The sequence below is a fragment of the Mobula birostris genome, chromosome 13, assembly GCF_030028105.1.
Source record: "Mobula birostris isolate sMobBir1 chromosome 13, sMobBir1.hap1, whole genome shotgun sequence".
Taxonomy (NCBI): Eukaryota; Metazoa; Chordata; class Chondrichthyes; order Myliobatiformes; family Myliobatidae; genus Mobula; species Mobula birostris.
The window spans coordinates 8198237-8220854 of NC_092382.1; the positions used below are offsets into that span (position 1 = coordinate 8198237).

Genomic DNA, 22618 nt, shown 5'->3' on the forward strand with positions numbered 1-22618 from the left:
CTAACTGCTTGGGGAAAGTAGCTGTCCCAGAGGCTGGCCGTCCTGGTGAGGATGCTGCGTAGTCTACCCAGATGGGAGTGGGACAAACAGTCCATGAGTGGGATGGGTGGAGGTTGATCATGAAAATCAGGCTGGTGTTTGATCTCAAGAGAGGGAATTTGGAACATACCAATGAGATGCCTTTTTGAACAGCTTGTAATTGTGCCCATTAGGGAAAAGTTAATTTTGGATTGGGTGTTGTGTAATGAACCAGGTTTGATTACGAAGCTTATGGTAAAGGAAACGTGGACTTGGTGATCATAACATGTTACAATTCACCCTGCACTTTGAGAGGGGAAAGGTACAACACGATGCATCATTATTAGTGGAGTGAGGGGAACTACGGAGGTATGGGAGAAGAGCTCACCAAAGTTGATTGGAAGGGGACACTAGCATGGATGATGGCAGAATAGTAATGGCTGTTTTCCTGCCTCTCTAGCCTCAACCTGCCTCTGCCTTTCCACAGCCTCCATCTTTAATTTTTCTAACTTGTACGGGAGCCTAAGCTCACTAGGCTTACTTCCAGGAAACACCTCCAACTCCTCCACTTTAAACACACCCTCAGATACATAATGTTCAGCTATTATCCTCTGCATCTGTGACCTCCTCATTGTCGATTTCACCTTAGCAAGTTTTAACCTTTTTGCAATACTCAACATATCAATCCTTCTGGTGTCCTTTAGTGCCTCAGAGGTTGGTGCTTCCAGAAATCTATCAACATCCATTGCTGCTGATTTTCCACACACAAATAAATCAAAAGGGATTTCTCCAATGAAATCGATAATTAATCAATACGCCTCCAAATCTGTTCCTATCCAGGATGCAGGCCCAAATTTTGTTATGAACCGTAACGCTTTAGAAATGAGCCGGACGCAATAGACTACACTTAGAGTCTGTTTTTGATGTTAAATCCACTATCTTTATTCGTATCTACTAACAATATAGTAATTAGCAAGATAAACAAAAGTTAACAGTGTTATGTGTACTTGTGTGTAAATATAACTCCCAAACTATTGAGCTCAGGGGAAACCAGGCTTGGAGTCTTGAGATGGTGAACTATGAAAGTTCAGTTCAACCACAGAATAGGTGATGAGAGAGAGATATTTGTAGTGCAGGGTAAATGTCAAGAGAAGGCAATTCTGTCGAATTCCACAGTGGTAAAACGAAAGAACAGTCGCTGTAGATTTTATCTGTCGTCGTTCCAAATCCACATACAAATTATCACTGAAGGTGACTTGTCACAAGGGGTATCGTCTTCAAGTGAATTCCCACACCACACCCAGGCAAGGGTTAACACATAAGTGGTCTTCACAGGATACCCCAAATCAGATCCACTCGTATGGATCAAACGAGGTGACAACCTCACATTTGATGTTCGCTGAATCGATAATTAACCCACCCTTGTGGGCATAGGAAAGTTCTAAACAGTGACCCTTGGCCACTAGTTCCCTTGTTTTGATCCTTCCATTTATCCTCCTTCATCTCAGTCTGACTCTGAGTGTCTGTGTCCTCGGTTAAAACTAAACAAGCTGTGAGTGATGTAAACAAGCTGCAAGTCAGACTGATTTCCATTCTTAATCTCTCTCTCTCTCTCAAAATGACAGTCCACAGGAAACGAAATCTAGGGATTCATAACAACGGCCACTCCCCATTGTGAACTGACTGGTGTGCCAGTAGGTTGGATGACCGAATGAATCCTTTCCCACATTCTGAGCTGGTGAATGGCTTCTCCCCAGTGTGAACTCGCTGATGTCTCTGTAGGTTGGATGACTGAGTGAATCTCTTCCCACAGACTGAGCAGGTGAACGGTTTTTCCCCAGTGTGAACTCGCAGATGTGTCAGTAGGGTGGACGATTGAGGGAATCCTTTCCCACATTCTGAGCAGGTAAACGGCCACTCCCCAGTGTGAACTGACTGGTGTGCCAGTAGTTGGGATGACCGAGTGAATACATTCCCACATTCTGAGCAGGTGAATGGCTTCTCCCCAGTGTGAACTCGCTGATGACTCTGTAGGGTGGATGAATCAGTGAATCTCTTCCCACAGACTGAGCAGGTGAACGGCTTCTCCCCTGTGTGAACTAATTGGTGTCTCTGTAGGTTGGATGAATCAGTGAATCTCTTCCCACAGACTGAGCAGGTGAACCGCTTCTCCCCAGTGTGAACTCGCTGATGTCTCTGCAGGGCGGATAACTGAGTGAATCCCTTCCCACATTCTGAGCAGGTGAATGGCTTCTCCCCAGTGTGAACTCGCTGATGAATCTGTAGTTTGGATAACTGAGTGAATCCCTTCCCACATTCTGAACAGGTGAACGGCTTCTCCCCAGTGTGAACTCGCTGATGACTCTGTACGGTGGATGAATCAGTGAATCTCTTCCCACAGACTGAGCAGGTGAACGGCTTCTCCCCAGTGTGAACTCGCTGATGTCTCTGTAGGTTGGATGAATCAGTGAATCTCTTCCCACAGACTGAGCAGGTGAATGGCTTCTCCCCAGTGTGAACTCGCTGATGACTCTGTAGTGTGGATAACCAAGTGAATCTCTTCCCACAGACTGAGCACGTGAACGGCTTCTCCCCAGTGTGAACTCGCTGATGTGCCATTAGGTTGGATGACTCAGTGAATTCCTTCCCACAGTCTGAGCAGGTGAACGGCCGCTCGCCGGTGTAAACACGCTGGTGAGCCATTGTGTCAGATGACTGAGTGAATCCTTTCCCACAAATTCAGCAGATGACCAGCCTCTGCTCGATGTGAACTGACTGGTGTGTCGACAGGTGGGAAGACCGACTGAATCCTTCCTCACACACAGAATAGATGAATGGCCTTGTCCAGTGTGAACTTGCTGATGTACCTTCAGTTGTGATGACCGAGTAAATCCATTCCCACTGTCCGAGCACGTGATCAGCCTCTCCCCTGTGTAAAATAATGGGTGTACCAATTGGTCAAATGAACGAGTGAATCCCTCCCCACCTTCTGAGCAGGAAGGATGGCTGATTGAATCCCTTGCTCCTTTTCTTAAATGTCTAGACAGAGACAGCAAAACTGGCGTGTCGTGTTTGAGATTCCTGGGGACAAATTCCTTCTCATTTTTAATCTGTAAAAAGAATAACAAAATCCATTAGTGTGTGTAGGACAACATTTCAGATGAGATTACTTGAGTTGCCAAGGTTTGATCTGGTATCACACTGTTACAGTGAGATTCAACCCGAGATGGACAGAGAAATCATCTTCTAACTGGGCACAGTGCTGGTATCTGGAATGACCATCAATTCTCTGATGCTCTTCCTGTCTCTATAAAAATGGGGCATTTCTGCCATCTCCAATCTGTGACCTGGCTCAGTTTGACTCTCTCCATTGGTATTATTCCCTGTTCCTGCTGAGCAGCATGGGTGCCTGGCCCCACAGTAACTGAAACAGTATCACGCAAATAGTCTTTCTTGACATGCATTTGGGATTTTCTTTTACATATGATTAACTTAAAGTGCCACAGTGTTAACGCCATATAAAAAAATTCCTGCTGAGATGAATGGTTGGTCTGCACAGCTGTGAAAAGGACTTAAAGTGAATTTTTGTATTATTTCAGGTTCTTGGGCCATCTGGTTTGTGCTGAACTATTTAAACTGCCCACTCCCATACCCCTACCATCCAGGCACCTACTCAAACCTCTTAAATGTTGAAATCGTGCTTGCATGCACCACTTGTGCTCTTTGCTCATTCCACACCTGGATGATCGTCGGTGTGAAGAAGTTTCCCCTCATGTTCCCCTTAATGTTTCACCTTTCCCCCTTAACCCATGGCCTCTGGTTGTAGTCCCACACCATCTCAGTGGTAAAATCCCTATCTATGTCCCTCATAATAGTGGTATACCCCAATCAAATCTCCCCTCAATCTTTTATGTTCCAAGGAATAAAGTCCTGACCTGTTCGATCTTTCCTTATAACTCAAGTCCTACAGACCTGGCAACATCCTTGTGAATTTTCTCTGAACCTCTTTTACATCTTTCCTGTAGGTTGGTAACCAAAACCGCACACAATACTCCAAATTAGGCTTCACCAGTGCCTTCTACAAGTCAACATAACATCCGTCTATTGTTGTCAGTACTCTAGTTCATGAAGGCCAATGGGCTGAAATCTTTCTTTCTGTCTCTATCTAACTGTGATACCACTTTCAGTGAATTAAAGACTTGTATTCCCAGGACCCTTTCTTACTACAATACTCCTCCATGCCTGACCAGTCACTGTGAAAGACCTCCCTTGGTAGGTCATACCAAAGTGCAATACCTCACACTTGTCTGCATTAAATTACATTTTCCATTTCCCAAACCATTTTCCCAGCTGGTCCAGATCATACTGCAAACCATGATACTCTTCCTCGCTGACGACTACACCACCAATCTTGGTGTCAGCTACAAATTTTCTGATCCAGTTAACCACCCTATCATCCAGATTACTGATATAGATGACAAACAATAACAGATACAGCACTGATCCCTGTGGCACACCGCTAGTCACAGGATGCGGTCAAGAGGCAGCCATCTGCTACCACACACTGGCTTCTCCCAAAGACAGTGTCTCATCCAATTTACTATCTCATCTTGAGTGCTGAGTGACCAAACCTTCTTGATCCACCTCCCATATTCCACCTCTGTAATCTGTACAGGGTCTAGGAATTTGATGCTGCTTTGCCTCACTTCTATAGACTCTGTGTTCATCTCGTGAGTAAAAAAAAATCTCCCACATCTATTTTGTCTCCTCATATGGATTACCATTCTGATCTTGCAGAGGATTAATTTTTTCCCTTGCAATCTTTTCACTCTTAACATATCTGCAGAATCCATGAGGATTCTCCTTCATCTTGCCTGCTGGGGTAACCTCATGCCTTCTTTGTCTTTCATAAGTGTTCACTTGAATTTCCTGTATCTCACAAGTACCCCATTTGTTCCAATCTGCCTGTACCAGGTATGCACCTCCTTTTTATTGATCTGGGAGATGAAAGCCAAAGGGGTGATAGAGCTGCTATGGGAGGTGGTGGTGGGGGAGGGTCAAACTGAAGTTGCAGGGGGAATGGGAGCCTGAATAACAGAATAGATAGTGCAGGGTTTGCGGAGACAGTTGTTGTTCAGTCCTCAGACAAAGTCAGGAATGAAAAAGTTGAGCATGGTGCAGTGAATATGCTGAGCCCTGTATATTTCAATACAAGGAGCAGCGTAGGAAAGGCAGATGTGTTCAGGGCATGGATCAACACCTGGAATTATGACACTAGGATCTGGCAACTGTGGCCTGGGACAGGCTGCTTTATGGCAAAGGTGTGCTTGGTAAATTGAGGCCTTCAAAGCAAAATTTTGAAAGTACAAAGCGGGTATGTGCTTGTCAGAATAAAAGGTAAAGATAGAAACTGTAGGGAACCTTAGATTTCAAGAGATATTGAGACCCTGATGAAGCACAAAATGGAGTTGCATAACAGGGATAGGCAGGCAGGTTGAAATGGAGTATAAGAAATAAATCAGGATGGCGAAAAGAAGGCATGAGATTCCCCTTGCAGAAAAGATGAAGGATAATCCTCAGGGATTCTGGAGATAGATTAAAAGCAAAAGGATTGCAAGGCACAAAGTTGGTCCTCTGGAAGACCGGAATGGCAATCCATGGCTGGAACCAAAGCAGATGGGGGAAGATCTTAAATATTTTTTTCATTTCTATTTACTCAGATGGACACAGTGTCAATGAGAGTGTGGAAAAGCGGCATTAAAATCGTGGACCCTGTACAGATTAAAGAAGAGGGTGGATAAATCTCCAGGGCATGACAAGGTGCTCCCTCGGTCCCCATGGGAGGCAAGTGCAGAAATTGTCGGGCCCCAGCAGAGATAATTAATTCATCCTTAGTAACGGGAGAGTTATCAGAGGATTGTAGGATAGCCAAAGTTATTTCACTGTTCAACATAGAACATAGAGATCTACAGCATATTCCAGGCCATTCAGCCCACAATGTTGTTCCAACCATGAAACTTACTCTGGAAACTGCCTGGAATTTCCCTAGCACATAGACCTCTATGTTTCTAAGCTCCATGTACCTATCTAAGAGGCTGTTAAAAGACCCTATTTTATCTGCCTCGGCCACCACTGCTGGCAGTGCATTCCACACACCCACCACTCTCTGTGTAAAAAAACTTACCACTGACATCCCCTCGGTACATATTTCCAAGCAGCTTAAAACTATGCCCCTCGTGTTAGCCATTTCAGCCCTGGGAAAAGCCTCTGGCTATCCACATGATCAATGCCCCTCATCATCTTATTCACCTAAAAAAAAGCTTTGTTGGAAGTAGGCAAAATTATGAGGGTATAGATAGGGTAAATGCAAGCAGCTTTTTGCACTGATGTTGGGTGGGACGACAACCAGAGGTCATGGGTAAGTGACTTCCCCATTTATACAACACAATACAGGCCCTTTGGCCCACAATGCTGTGCCAGACATTACTTACTTCAGAAATTCCCTAGAGTTCCCCATAGCCCTGTATTTTTCTACGTGCCATGTACCTATCCAGGATCCTCTTAAAAGACCCTATTTTATCCGGCTTCATCACAGCTGCCGCAGCCCATTCCACGCACTCACCACTCTGTGTAAAAAAACTTACCCCTTGTGGTGATATCACGTGTCAGGACGTGACTGGACAGAGTTACTAACATGAGCAGAAATCAAGAATGATAGAGAAGCATGGCAGTGTAAGACGTGGTTTTGCTGCTGTTAAGTAGAAGTTCAATTCTGCAGAATATGGTTTGTTATTAGTAACCCACGGTACGTATAAAGAACACAACACCCCTGACATCTCCTTCGTACCTACTTCCAAGCACCTTAAAACTGTGCCCTCTCTGCAGATTTTCTCTTGGTTGTGATTGGAGGCAGAACGAAGGTGATTTTCACAACAGCTGATGTAAAAGATTTTGTTCCCTTTCTCCGAGTTCCCAATCCTTGCATTTAGACAGCTGGAGCTCAGCTCTGTCTGAGAGATCCATCGGTTCCCATTCCCTCTCAGCCGGAAGCTCCCCGGAGCCCGTGTACGGATGGTGGGGCTGAGAGAGAGGGAAGAGAGCAGGACTGTCCCAGGATTTCGGGTCACGGAGTCCGGAGCTCACAGCAACTGTCCCGAAGTCGGTGTTGAAACCCCACCAATCTCCCTTCTCCCCACCCCGCAACAGTCTCCCTACAGCCGATCTCCTTAAGCTTACCGTGTACTGCGCGCATGCGTGATATTCGGCAACGGAACAGCCCTGACGCTTGCGCATTTGATCGGTGCTTCGGCGACGGCGAACTTTATATTGCAGGGCTTTATTGGTAATCACGGTGCCATTAAAAGTTTCTGCAAGCACCAGTTCCACGTCCATAGCTTTTTTTTGTGTGTGTAGAAAATTCAGCAGCTGTTTTAACGCAGAAAGCGGCTCCCATAAACAATATACTCAATATCAACGTGTATCTAATGCCAAAGTACAATCCCCTTACAGATGTAGATATAAAACACAAGAGATTCTGCAGTTGCTGGAAATACAGAGACGCACACACACACAAAATGCTAGAGGAACTTTGCAGTTCAGGCAGCGACTAAGCAGAGGAGTACTCAGTGTAGGCATGCTGAAGGGGCTCGGCAGAAATGTTGTCTATTTATTCCTCTCCACATTCGTTGCCTGATCTGCTGATTTATTCCGGTATTTTGCAGAACCCACTTTTTTTTTCAATCAATGTTTCTAAATGTTTCTCATCTTTGATTTATAGGCACATCCTGCTGGTCAGATTCCTCCTCCTCCCCATAAACTCTAGACCCCATCGCTCTCTGGAGCCTCAAAGCCCTGACTCAGGCTGGCATCTCATTGGTTTCTGAATCTGCTCCGTCGAAGATTCATTCGCTAGTCTGCTGTCAGACTTTAGAGGCGCATTGCAACAACCCAGCTGTCTGAGGCACAGTCCTTTGAAATGAGTGAAAATGACCAAAAACGTTGAAAAGAGCAGCGAAGAAGGAGTTTAGCTAAATTATTTCACAGCACTGAAGAACTTCAAATACACAGGGAGCTCATCGTCTTATTCAGCCTGGAGAAAATCATGCAGGTGTATAAGATGATGAGAGATATTGGTCGTGTGAATAGCCAGAGGCTTTTTCCCAGGGCTGAAATGCCTAACACGAGGGGCATAGTTTTAAGGTGCTTGGACCCAGGCGCACAGGAGATGTCAAAGAGTGGTGGGTGTGTGGAATGCACAGCCAGAGACATTGGTAGACGTGGATACAATAGGGTCTTTTAAGACACTTGGACAATCGACAATAGGTGCAGGAGTAGGCCATTCAGCCCTTAGAGTCAGAACCACCTTTCACTGTGATCATGGCTGATCGCCCACAATCAGTATCCAGTTCCTGCCTTCTCCCCATAACCTTTGATTCCACTATCTTTAAGAACTCTATCCATCTCTTTCTTGAGAGCATCCAGAGACTTGGCCTCCACAGCCTTCTGGGGCAGAACATTCCATATATCCACCATTCTCTGGGTGAAGAAGTTTTTCCTCAACTCCGTTCTAAATGGCTTACCCCTTATTCTTAAACTGTGGCCTCTGGTTCTGGACTCACCCATCAGCGGGAACATGCTTCCTGCCTCCAGCGTGTCCAATCCCTTAATAATCTTATGTTTCGATAAGATCCCCTCTCATCCCTCTAAATTCCAGAGTATACAAGCCCAATCGCTCAAATCTTTCAACATATGACAGTCCCGCCATCCTGGGAATTAATCTTGTGAACCTACGCTGCACTCCCTCAATAGCATGAATGTCCTTCCTCAAATCTGGAGACCAAAACTGCACACAGTACTCCAGGTGTGGTTTCACCAGGGCCCTGTACAACTGCAGAAGGACTTCTTTGCTCTAATACTCAATTCCTCTTGTTATGAAGGCCAGCATGCCATTAGCTTGCTTCACTGTCTGCTGTACCTGCATGCTTGCTTTCAGTGACTGATGTACAAGAACACCTAGATCTTGTTGTACTTCCCCTTTTCCTAACTTGACACCATTTAGATCGTAATCTGCCTTCCTGTTCTTGCCAGCAAAGTGGATAACCTCACATTTATCCACATTAAACTGCATCTGCTATGCATCCGCCCACTCACCCAGCCTGTCCAAGTCACCCTGCATTCTCATATGTCCTGCTCACATTTCACACTGTCACCCAGCTTTGTGTCATCAGAAAACTTGGTGATGTTTTAATCCCTTCATCCAAATCATTAATATATATTGTAAACAGCTGTGGTCCCAGCACTGAACCCTGCGGTACCCCACTGGTCATCGCCTGCCATTCTGCCATTAATCGCTACTGTTTGTTTCCTGTCTACTAACCAATTTTCTATCCATGTCAGTACCCTACCCCCAATACCATTTGCTCTAATTTTGCACACTAACCTCCTATGTGGGACCTTATCAAAGGCTTTCTGAAAGTCCAGGTACACTACATCCACTGGCTTTCCCATGTCCATTTTCATAGTTACGTTCTCAAAAAATTCCAGAAGATTAGTCAAGCATCATTTCCCCATCGTAAATCCATGCTGACTCGGACCTATCCTGCCACTGCTATCCAAATGTGCCACTATTACATCTTTCACAATTGATTCCAGCATCTTCCCCACCACTGATGTCAGACTAACTGGTCTATAATTGCCTGTTTTCTCTCTCCCTCCTTTCTTCAAAAGTGGGATAACATTAGCTACCCTCCAATCCACAGGAACTGATCCTGAATCTATAGAACATTGGAAAATGATTACCAATAGACAGGTACATGGAGCTTAGGAAAATAGAGGGCAATGCGGTCGGGAAATTCCAGGCAGTTTCTGGAGTAGGTTACATGATCGGCACAACATTGTGAGCCGAGGGGCCTGTAATCTGCTCTCGATTTCTGATTCTATGAAGTTCAAGGGAAATCTCTTCTCCTGCAGAGTAGTGACGAGTTGCAACCTGTCATCATGGGGAGAGTGAGAGGTGAAGTGAACGACAGGGCTAGATTTTACAATACTGATATGGAACAGAAACATGGGCAGGGACCAGACGGACTGAGTGGCCTCTCTAGTGTACAGAGTGAGTGTGGCAGAGACAGTAAGTATCTGTGACATGAGATTTGAAACAGAACTGATTTATCTTTTACAGATCCACAATATTAAACATCAGTCTAGTTTAAGGCTAACATCAGAAGAACGTTGGATTTGATAAGGTACACCATGCAAGGCTTATTGAGAAAGTAAGGAGGCCTGGGATCCAAGGGGAGATTGCTTTGTGGATCAAGAGCTGGCTTGCCCACAGAAGGCAAAGAGTGGTTGTAGACAGGTCATATTCTGCATGGAGGTCGGTGACCAGTTGTGTGCCTCAGGGATCTGTTCTGGGACCCCTACTCTTTGTGATTTTTATAAATGACCTGGATGAGGAAGTGGACAGATGGGTTAGTAAATTTGCTGATGACAAAAAGGTTGGAGGTGTTGCGGATAGTGTGGAGGGCTGTCAGAGGCTACAGCGGACATTGATAGGATGCAAAACTGGGCTGACAAGTAGAAGATGGAATTCAACCCAGATCAGTGGCTCACTTTGGTAGGTCAAATATGATGGCAGAATATAGTATTAATGGTAAGACTCTTGGCAGTGTGGAGGATCAGAGGCATCTTGTGGTCCGAGTCCATAAGTCACTCAAAGCTGCTACGCAGGTTGACTCTGTGGTTAAGAAGGCGGTACGGTGCATTGGCCTAAATCAACCCTGGGATTGAGTTTAGGAGCCGAGAGGTAGTGTTACAGCTAAATAGGACCCTGGTCAACCCCACTTTGAGTACTGTGCTCAGTTCTGTTCGCCTCACTACAGGAAGGACGTGGAAACCGTAGAAAGAGTGCAGAGGAGATTTACAAGGATGTTGCCTGGATTGGGGAGCATGTCTTATGAGAATAGGTTGAGTGAACATGGCCTTTTCTCCTTGGAGTGACAGAGGATGAGCGGTGACCTGATAGAGGTGTACAAGATGATGAGAGGCATTGATCTTGTGGATAGTCAGAGGCTTTTTACCAGGGCTGAAATATTTGCCACAAGAGGACACAGGTTTAAGGTTCTGAGGAGTAGGTGCAGAGGAGATGTCAGGGGTAAGTTTTTTTTTTGCACAGAGAGTGGTGAGTGTGTGGAATGGGCTGCCAACGATGGTGGTGGAGACGGATATGATAGGGACTTTGAAGAGTCTCCTGGACATGGAAGTTAGAAAAATAGGGGGCTATGGGTAACCCTAGGTAATTTCTGAGGTAAGGATATATTCGGCACAGCATTGTGGCTGAAGGTCCTATGTTCTGCTGTAGTTTTTCTATGTTTCTAATTTCTATTCACATTCCTCCTGCCTCACTGGACAGGAACACTGAAACATCAAGTGAGAAACAGCAGGAAGTGGCCATTCAGCCCCTCTAACCATCAACAGAATGGTGGCTGCTCTCCCATCTCAGCCACATGTTTCTGCCCAATCCTCATTTCCTCGATCCCTCCGGTCTCCACACATCTACCAGCCTCTGTTTTATGTGAGGACGATCACTGAGTCTTCACCACCCTCTGTGGTGGGGATTTACAGACATTCACCACCCTCAGAGTGGAGACATTTCCCCTCATCTCAGTCCCGGACAGTCCACCCCCTTTTTCAGAGACTGGGATCCCTGGTTCAGCCAGTAATGATGTTGTGCATTTCAATGTGTTCACCTCTCAGTCCTCAATTCTATAAATGAAAGGGTTATTGCATTTGATCTTTCTTCATATGATGACCCCACCACTCCAGGGATCAGTCTGGTGAATCTTCATTGCACTCTCTATAACAAATACTCTCTAACCTCTTTGTTAATCCTCTATGGAATTAATTTCCATCTCCTGCAGCCCCGTGTTGCCCCAACCACTCACCTCCCACCCCCGTCACTATTTCCACCTTCCCACCTCCCCCTCACCTGGATCCACCTCTCACTCCCCAGCTCTTGCCCCATCCCCACCCCTCACCTCTTTTCTCGGACTATTTCCCGTCCACTCTCAGTCCAGAGGGAGGGTCTCGGCCCGAAATGTTGACGGTCCATTTCCCTCCACAGATGCTGCCCGACCCACTGAGTTCCTCCGGCAGTTTGTTCTTTGGTCTGTGTGACCCGTGTTAGTGTGGGGAGCGGGATTTTACACCATATTCCCGGTACAGTCTCAACAAAACACAAATAATTGTCACTTTGCCCGGACCATCGGCCCCGCTTGCAGGGCAACAGTCTGCCGGTGTTTGCCCCCCAATGTGGTGAATCGCCACCACCGTGGGCTCAGACATTTCCACAGATGAGCCCCTCCTGTCCCCACCGGGACAAACATCCTGTCCGCCCCCTCTCTCACCGTCTTCATCCTCTCCCTCCCCGGGGAACCGGCATCAAACCGACGGGCCGAGCGGTCTCCTCCTACCTCTCAGCGACACATCAGACTCCGGCCGCAGGAGACGCTTCACAAACGCCCCAACTTCCCTCGGAGGGAAATGGAAATAAATCAGAAAGCGGACATTTACTTTGACGGTTGTCCCGCCGTGACGGAAAGTTCGGGAGACGGAGTCAGCGGGGGTAACGCCCTCTCGGCTGGTCCGCCTCCGCTATTGGCTGGAAGTAGTGATTGACATCACTTCGGACCAATGGGAACAGCGCATCGCGTGACTCCTCTGTTGACAGCGGTGGGGGAGGGTCTGGTCACGTGATTAGTAGCCCAGCCGTTAAACCGACCAAGCTCGAGCTCACCAGCGCGCGGGGCACAAAAGGCCCCGGATGATCGGTTGAGGTGAGAAGGGATCTCCGGGTTGGGGGTCTCACCGGGCGGCGTTTTCAACACCGACTTCGGGTAGTTGCTGTGACTCCGGACTCCGTGACCCGCAATCCCGGGACAGTCCTGCTCTCTTCCCTCTCTCTCAGCCCCACCATCCGTACACGGGCCCCGGGGAGCTTCCGGCTGATGAGGGAATGGGAACCGATGGGTCTCAGACAGAGCTGAGCTCCAGCTGTCTAAATGCAAGGATCGGGAACTCGGAGAAAGGGAACAAAATCTTTTACATCAGCTGTTGTGAAAATCACCTTTGTTCTGCCTCCAGTCACAACCAAGAGAAAATCTGCAGATGCTGGAAATCCGAGCAACACACACAAATTGCTGGAGGAACTCAGCATTAGTACTCTTTTCCATAGATGCTGCCTGGCCTGCTGAGTTCCCCCAGCATTTTGTGTCTGTTGCTTGTTCCACCCCCTCTTGTTCTGGACTTTCTACCCGTGAGAACATGTTTTGTCCCACTCTCTCTGGGTACATAATGATATCAAACACCTTTGCCCTTGGCAACAAGTAGCTTTCACATCACAAATGTGCCAGACTCCAATGAGACAGACTACTGCCCTTCCCTTCATATTCATTGGCATTGCCATCACTGAGTTCACCACCGTCAGTCACCTGGGGGAGGGTTCAGGGGAAATATTTATATACAATACAGAAACTGGTGTTACCTGTGTGTATTGTGGTGATGCAAAAGTTGCTGGAGAATTTGAAAGTGGGAGGAAGTGGAGTGATAGTTTGAAATCTGACTTTTTAAAGCGTCATTTAGCAAGCAAATCAGATATGGACAATGTGCAAAAGCTCTGGTGAGAAAATACTTCATTCCCCGTTACAGGCCTGCTACATAGGTTGTGTGAGAGTGCAGATGAAGTCGATCGAGCCCAGAGGAGATCAAAGTTCTTACTGACAGTGATTTGCTGGCTGTTAAAATGAATACCTCTCTATCTAAAGTCATAGATATGACATGAAGAGAGGTGAGTTACACCCAAGGTGTAGGACACAAGAAACTGGGTGAGAGTCAGGAAGGGGAATGAGGTTAAATCGCCATCGCAGAGTAATCTTGTGTCCATCCCACACAACAACAGGTGGATCCACTTTAGAAACTGTTGGGGGGATTACCTGGCAGAGGAAAGTCAAAGGGGTGATAGGGGATTTGTTAGTGAGGGGAACAGAACAAGAGGGGACTAATATCCCAGTGGTGAGGCTCGCTAGTGCTAGTGTGGGGAGAGAGGGTGATGTGGTTAAAATAAGTTGTAGGGGGAAATGGGAACCAGAATGACAGAACAGATAGTGGGGAGGGTGAATTGAATTGAATTGACTTTATTACATACATCCTTCCTGTACGTGAGGAGTAGAAATCTTTACATCTCCGTCTGAATGTGCAATGTGTAATTTATAGTTGTTTATAATAAATAGTTTGTACATACGGCAGTCAATATAACATAGAAATGCAATTGTATCAGCATGAATTAATCAGTCTGATGGCCTGGTGGAAGATGATGTCCCGGAGCCTGTTGGTTCTTTTGCTGTTGTACCGTTTCCTGGATGGTAGCAGCAGGAACAGTTTGTGGTTGTGGTGAATTGGGTCCCCAATATCCTTTGGGCCCTTTTTACCCCCCTGTCTCTGTAAATGTCCTGAATAGTGGGAAGTTCACATCTACAGATGTGCTGGGCTGTCCGCACCACTCTCTGCAGGTTCCTGCGATTAAGGGAAGTACAGTTCCCATACCAGGCAGTGATGCAGCCAGTCAGGATGCTCTCAATTGTGTTCCTGTACAAAGTTCTTAGGATTTGGGACCCCATCCCAAGCTTCTTCAGCCGTCTGAGGTGAGCAAGGTGCTGTGTGCTCTTTTCACAACACAGCCGGTATGTACAGACCATGTGAGATCCTCGGTGATGTTTATGCCAAGGATCTTGAAGCTGTTCACCGTCTCAACCCCAGATCCACTGATGCCAATAGGGGTGAGCCTGTCTCCATTCCTCCTGTCGTCCACAATCAGCTCCTTTGTTTTTTTAGATTAGATTAGATTCAACTTTATTGTCAGTGTGCCAAGTACAGATACAAAGCCAATGAAATGCAGTTAGCATCTGACCAGAAATGCAAAGAATAGTGTTATTTACAAAATAACTGAGAATAAAAAGTAAGTACTACAGCACACAAATATAAAAGTACGGAGACAGTACAATACGGATGCAATACTGCTTAGTGCTGTGATGTGAGGTTCAGCAGCATCACAGCCTCAGGGAAGAAGCTCTTCCTGTGCCTGCTGGTGCGGGAGCGGAGGCTCCTGTAGTGCCTAGCAGATGGGAGGAGAGTAAAAAGTCCATGGTTAGGGTGAGATGCATCCTTGATAATGCGTTTCGCCCTTCCCAGGCAGTGTTTATGGTAGATGTTCTCAATGGTGGACAATTAGGTGCTGATAATCCGCTGGGCAGTTTTCACCACACAGTGGAGTGCTTTGTAGTCCGAAATGGGACAATTGCCATACATCTCAGGATTGCTACCTGTGCTAGGTGCCAGTGAGGGTAGGAATAGGATGCTCTGGAGGAGGAACAAGTGGCTGAGGAACTGGTGTAGGGGGCAGGGTTTCAGATTTCAGGATCATTGGGACCTCTTCTGGGGCAGGTGGGACCTGTACAAGAGAGACGGGTTACACTTGAACCACAGGGGGACCAATATCCTTTCAGGGAGGTTTGTTAGTGCTATTGGGGAGGCTTTAAACTAGATTTGCAGGGGGGTGGGAACCAGAGTGCCAGAGCTGACAGTGTGGCTGGGGTGAAAATAAATGATGTTGAAAGTTTAAGCAAATCTGCTGATATAAAGGTTGTGAGTGGTGGTAAAAATCTTCTGAGGTGTATATATTTCAATGCTAGGAGTATTGTGGGGAAGGCGGATAAGTTGAGGGCGTGGATTGACACGTGGAATTATGTCGTTGTAGCAATTAGTGAAACTTGGCTGCAGGAGGGGCAGGACTGGCAGCTTAATATTCCAGGGTTCCGATATTTCAAATCTGATCGAGGCAGAGGAATGAAAGGTGGGGGAGTAGCATTGCTTGTTAGGGAAAATATTACAGCAGTGCCCAGGCAGGACAAATTAGAGGGCTTGTCTACTGAGTCCTTATGGGTGGAGCTGAGAAACAGGAAAGGTATAGCCACATTAGTGGGATTGTATTACTGACCACCCAATAGTCAACGAGACTTGGAAGAGCAAATCTGCAGAGAGATAGCAGGCAACTGCAGGAAACATAAAGTTGTGGTGGTAGGGGATTTTAATTTTCCATACATTGATTGGGACTCCCATACTGTTAGGGGTCTAGATGGTTTAGAGTTTGTAAAATGTGTTCAGGAAAGTTTTCTAAATCAATATATAGAGGGACCAACTAGAGGGGATGCAATATTGGATCTCCTGTTAGGAAACGAATTACGGCAAGTGACAGAAGTCTGTGTAGGGGAGCACTTTGGTTCCAGTGATCATAACACCATTAGTTTCAATTTGATCATGGACAAGAATAGATCTGGTCCTAGGGTTGAGGTTCTGAACTGAATGAAGGCCAAATTTGAAGAAATGAGAAAGGATCTAAAAAGTGTGGATTGGGACAGGTTGTTCTCTGGCAAAGATGTGATTGGTAGGTGGGACGCCTTCAAAGGGGAAATTTTGAGAGTGCAGAGTTTGTCTGTTCCTGTCAGGATTAAAGGCAAATTGAATAGGAATAAGGAACCTTGGTTCTCAAGGGATATTGCAACTCTGATAAAGAAGAAGAAGGAGTTGTATGAAATGTATAGGAAACAGGGGGTAAATCAGGTGCTTGAGGAGTATAAGAAGTGCAAGAAAATACTTAAGAAAGAAATCAGGAGGGCTAAAAGGAGACATGAGATTGCCTTGGCAGTCAAAGTGAAGGATAATCCAAAGAGCTTTTACAAGTATATTAAGAGCAAAAGGATTGTAAGGGATAAAATTGGTCCTCTTGAAGATCAGAGTGGTTGGCTTTGTGCGGAACCAAAGGAAATGGGGGAGATCTTAAATAGGTTTTTTGCGTCTGTATTTACTAAGGAAACTGGCATGAAATCTATGGAATTGAGGGAATCAAGTAGTGAGACCATGGAAACTGTACAGATTGAAAAGGAGGAGGTGCTTGCTGTCTTGAGGAAAATTAAAGTGGATAAATCCCCAGGACCTGACAGGGTGTTCCCTCGGACCTTGAAGGAGACTAGTGTTGAAATTGCGGGGGCCCTGGCAGAAATATTTAAAATGTCGCTGTCTGCAGGTGAGGTGCTGGAGGATTGGAGAGTGGCTCATGTTGTTCCGTTGTTTAAAAAAGGATCGAAAAGTTATCCGGGAAATTATAGGCCGGTGAGTTTAACGTCAGTAGTAGGTAAGTTATTGGAGGGAGTACTAAGAGACAGAATCTACAAGCATTTGGATAGACAGGGGCTTATTAGGGAGAGTCAACATGGCTTTGTGCATGGTAAGTCATGTTTGACCAATCTGTTGGAGTTTTTCGAGGAGGTTACCAGGAAAGTGGATGAAGGGAAGGCAGTGGATATTGTCTACATGAACTTCAGTAAGGCCTTTGACAAGGTCCCGCATGGGAGGTTAGTTAGGAAAATTCAGTCACTAGGTATACATGGAGAGGTGGTAAATTGGATTAGACATTGGCTCGATGGAAGAAGCCAGAGAGTGGTGGTAGAGAGTTGCTTCTCTGAGTGGAGGCCTGTGACTACTGGTGTGCCACAGGGATCAGTGCTGGGTCCATTGTTATTTGTCATCTATATCAATGATCTGGATGATAATGTGGTAAATTGGATCAGCAAGTTTGCTGATGATACAAAGACTGGAGGTGTAATAGACAGTGAGGAAGGTTTTCAGAGCCTGCAGAAGGACTTGGACCAGCTGGAAAAATGGACTGAAAAATGGCAGATGGAGTTTAATACTGACAAGTGTGAGGTATTGCATGTTGGAAGGACAAACCAACGTAGAACATACAGGGTTAATGGTAAGGCACTGAGGAGTGCAGTGGAACAGAGGGATCTGGGAATACAGATACAAAATTCCCTAAAAGTGTCGTCACAGGTAGATAGGGTCGTAAAGAGAGCTTTTGGTACATTGGCCTATTAATCAAAGTATTGAGTATAAGAGCTGGAATGTTATGATGAGGTTGTATAAGGCATTGGTGAGGCTGAATCTGGAGTATTGTGTTCAGTTTTGGTCACCAAATTACAGGAAGGATATAAATAAGGTTGAAAGAGTGCAGAGAAGGTTTACAAGGATGTAGTCGGGACTTGAGAAACTCAGTTACAGAGAAAGGTTGAATAGGTTAGGACTTTATTCCCTGGAGCGTAGAAGAATGAGGGGAGATTTGATAGAGGTATATAAAATTATGATGGGTATAAGATAGAGTGAATGCAAGCAGGCTTTTTCCACTGAGGCAAGGGAAGAAAAAAACCAGAGGACATGGGTTAAGGGTGAGGGGTGAAAGTTTAAAGGGAACATTAGGGGGGGCTTCTTCACACAGAGATTGGTGGGTGTATGGAATGAGCTGCCGGACGAGGTGGTAAATGTGGGTTCTTTTTTTAACATTTATGAATAAATTGGACAGATACATGGATGGGAGGTGTATGGAGGGATATGGTCCGTGCGCAGGTCAGTGGGACTAGGCAGAAAATGGTTTGGCACAGCCAAGAGGGGCCAAAGGGCCTGTTTCTGTGCTGTACTTTCTATGGTTTCTATGGTTTAACACTGAGATGCAGTTGGTGAGTATGCTCTCAATGGTACAGTGGTAAAAGTCTGTCATATCCTGGGACAGAGGTGAGCTTTATTGATGCTCCGCAGGAAGTAAAGACGCTGTTGCGCCTTTTTGATCAAGATGGAGGAGTTCAGGGACCAGGTGAGATCCTCGAAAATGTGGACACCAAGGAATTTGAAGCTTGATACACGCTCCACTACAGTTCCATTGATGTAGATTGGGAGTGTGGCTCCTAGCATGCCTGAAGTCCACAATGATCTTGGTCTTCTGGGTGTTAAAGGCCAGATCATTGTTGGCACACCACGCAGCCAGGTGCTGGACCTCATCCCTGTAGGCTGTCTCGTCATCCCCTCTGATCTGGCCAACCACCATGGTGGCCTCTGCGAACTTGATTATGGAGTTAGAACCATGTACAGGAACACAGTCACAGGTGAAAAGGGAGTACAGAAGAGGGCTCAGCACACAGCCTTGAGGCACGCCGGTGTTCAGGGTGAGAGTGGAGGAGGAGAGGTTGTCTAACTTAACTGATTGGGGTCTGTTCGTCAGACAGTCCAAGGTCCAATTGTAGATGGATGAGCTGATATCAAGCTGGCCAAGTTTGGTGATCAGCTTGAAGGGGCTTACAGAATTGAATGCTGAACTAAAGTCAATGAACAGCATTCTGACGTAAGAGTTGGGGCTGTCCAGGTGGGTCAGGGCAGAGTGAAGTGCCGTGGAGATGGTGTCCTCTGTTGACCTGTTGGTGCGATAGGCAGATTGATGGGGGTGCAGGGTAGTGGGCAGACAGGATTTCAGATGTGATAGAACCAGTCTCTCAAAGCACTTTGCAATGATGGGGGTGAGTGCAACTGGGCGGAAATCATTCAGGCTCGTGGCAGTGGAATGCTTCGGCACTGGCACGATGGTGGTGATCTTGAAGCTTGTGGGGGACAACACCCTGGGCCAGGGACAGATTAAAAATGTCTGTGAAGACCCCGGCCAACTGTCCTGCACAGACTCTGACCACACGGCCAGGTATTGCATCCGGACCAGCTGCCTTCCGTACATTCACCCTGCTCAGGGTCCACAAACATCGGAGGTGGAAAGTGAGAGAGACAGTTCACCAGGTGGGAGATCCGCTTTGAGGGTGACCTCCTTGTTCCCTCGATCAAAGCGAGCGTAGAAGTAATTGAGCTCATCAGGGAGGGTAGCAGAGCTGGAAGGGGGCACAGTACTAGGAGGTTTGAAGTCTGTAATGACCTGTATGCTATGCCACATGGGCTGGGGGTCAGAGGAGTTGAAATGCTCCTCGATTCTCTGTTTGTAAATGTGTTTAGCCTGAGAGATTCCCCTCCTCAGGTTGGCCCTGGCTGAGCTGTAAGCCTCCTGGTCTCCAGACCTGAAGGCTGAATCTCTGGCTTTGAGCAGGAGGTGAACCTCTCTGTTCATCCATGGTTTCTGACTGGGGAAAACTTTTATTTGTTTTAGTGATGTCTCTCTATCTACACACTTGTTGATGTGCTCAAGGACAGAGTTGGTTTATAAATCAATGTTAATCTGAGAGTCTGTGGTGGCATGGGCAGCAAACATGCTCCAGTCTGTGTGCTGGAATTGGTGCTGAAGAGCAGAGTCAGCCCCCTCCAGCCAGATCTTAATAGTCTTCATTGTGGGTTTCACACGTTTAGTGACCGGGCTATACTTGGGAAGCAGAAACAATGAAAGACGGTCGGACTGTCCCAGATGGGGGAGGGTAGTGAGTTTGTAAGCATCAGCCACATTTGTGTACACATGATCTGAGGTTTTATTCCACGTGGTGGTGCATAATACATTTTGGTAAAATCTTGGAAGCACGGTACGTAGGTTACAATGATTAAAGTCCCCAGCGACAGTCAAAGCTCCGTCTGGATGCAATGTCTGCAGCTTGCTAATAGCAGCACTGAGGTCTTTCATGGCTACTTTAGCATTAGCATCCAGTGGAACATAAACTGCGACAGCAATGATGCATGTTTTGTGACAATGAGGGGAGGTTGTTTTCTTGACACCAGTCAGATGTTGTTCAGACACCAGATACAGTCAGCAATCAAATGATTGAGCCTGGAGCCTTCTCCTCCCCACCCTCCCGCCACCTTCTTTATGGGGCCTCTGCCCCTACCCTCTTCAGTCCTGACGAAGGGTTATGGCCAGAAACGTTAACTGATCATTTCCACGGATACTGTCCGACCTGCTGAGTACCTCCAGCGTGTTGTGAATGGTGCGATGAATGTGCTGTGTATATCACAATGCAAGAAGCATTGCAGGAAAGCCAGATGAGCTCAGGACAGGGAATTATGATATTGTAGCCATAATTGGGACTTGGTTGCACCCAACATCTGAGGGATTTAGAGGGACAAATTTGTAGAGAGATCGCAGACCATGCCAAGGAACAAAAGTTGATTCAGTAAATGATTTTAACTTTCCATGTATTGACTGTGAATCCCATACTGTAAAAGGACAAGATGGGGTGTAGGTTGTCAAATGTGCCCTTAATCAGTACGTAGAATTCCCGATGCAGAAGTGTGCAATGATCTGTTAGGAAATGATACGGGGCTGGTGACAGAAATTAGTGACCATAATGCCATGAAATTCAGGATAAATATGGGAAAAGAGAGGTCTGGACCATGGGTTGAGATTCTAAATTGGAGAAAGGTCAATTTTAATGATATCAGAAAGGATCTAACAAGTGTGGTTTGGGACAGGCTGTTTCCTGGCAAAGGAGTACTTGGTAAGTGGGAGGCCTTCAGAAGTGAAATTTTGAGGGTGTAGGGATTGTATGTGCCTACCAAAATAAAAGTTGAAAGGTAACTGGTGCAGGGTACCTTGGTTTTCAAGAGATATTGAGGCCCCGGATATTTTGTTCCCCTAAATGCCTCAGACTGTTGGGTGATACCAAGACTCACTAATGACTACATTATCATAATTCCACCGCCTGAGCCCATCTGACTTTTTTTTTTAGTCATCATCTGTTGGTTTCTAAAAGCTTCCCAGTCATTTTTGCTCTTTTGTTTGCCCTCTCTTTGGCTTTTATGTTGGCTTTGGCTTCTCATTTCATCCACAGTTGTGTCTTCCTGCATTTCCAATGCTTCCACTTCTTTGGGATGTATCTATCACTCAGCTCCCGAATTGCTCCCAGAAGCTCCAGCCATTGCTGCTCCATTGTCACTCCTACCTTTTCCCTTCCAAACGAGTTTGTCCAGCTTCTCTGTCATAGAAACATGGAGAGGTTCAGTACGGAAACAGGGTATTTGGCCCATCTAGTCAATGCCGAAAAAAACATTTAAGGTCTCTACTGCAAATACCTGCACTGGGACTTTCGCCTTCAGATGCCTGCCATCCAGGCTCCCATCCAAACTTCTTTTAAATGGTGAAACCGAGCTCATATTCACCACTTGAGTTGACATCTCATTCCACACTCTCACGACCATTTCAGTAAAGAGCTTTTCCAAATGTTCCTGTTAAATTTTCACCTTCTCCACTTACCCATGACCTCTGGTTGTCATCCCACCCAACCTCAGTGGAAAAAGCTGCTGCATTTACCCTATCTATACCCTCATAATTTTGTATACTTCCAACAAATCCTCAAAGCAATGTATAATTTCCTTCTTTATGTTTAGAGCCTTTTTTAGGTGTATAAGCTAATGAGGGGCATTGATCATGTGGATAGCCAGAGGATTCTTTCCCAGGGCTGAAATGGCTAACACAATTGGGCATAGTTTTAAGGTGCTTTGAAATAGATACCGAGGGTATGTCAGGGGTAAGTTCTTTACACAGAGAGTGGTGGGTGCGTGGAATGCACTGCCAGCTATTTGTGTGAGAGGGTTTCAGTTACTGTGGGGCCAGGCACCCATGCAGCTCAGTGGGAACGGAATAATGCCAATGGAGAGAGTCAAACTGAGCCAGGTCACAGATTGGAGATGGCAGAAATGCCACATTCTTAGAGAGACAGGAAGAGCATCAGAGAATTTGGTGGTCATT

The 22618-nt window shown here is 46.1% G+C and overlaps 1 protein-coding gene across 2 annotated transcripts; it reads right to left on the reverse strand.

Moving 5' to 3' along the window:
* Positions 1–912: 912 nt before the first annotated feature.
* LOC140208346 (uncharacterized) lies at positions 913–12591 on the reverse strand. Of its 2 annotated transcripts, none has more exons than XM_072276947.1 (2): positions 12486–12591; positions 913–3128 (listed from the first exon to the last, which is right to left on the reverse strand). In XM_072276947.1, exon 2 carries the CDS (start codon positions 2719–2721, stop codon positions 1669–1671), a length of 1053 nt encoding a protein of 350 aa, XP_072133048.1. In that variant the 5' UTR covers positions 2722–3128; positions 12486–12591; the 3' UTR covers positions 913–1668. The 2 variants fall into 2 exon arrangements, with proteins under 2 accessions (XP_072133048.1, XP_072133049.1); XM_072276948.1 differs by lacking the exon at positions 12486–12591 and adding an exon at positions 7255–7440.
* Positions 12592–22618: the final 10027 nt, after the last annotated feature.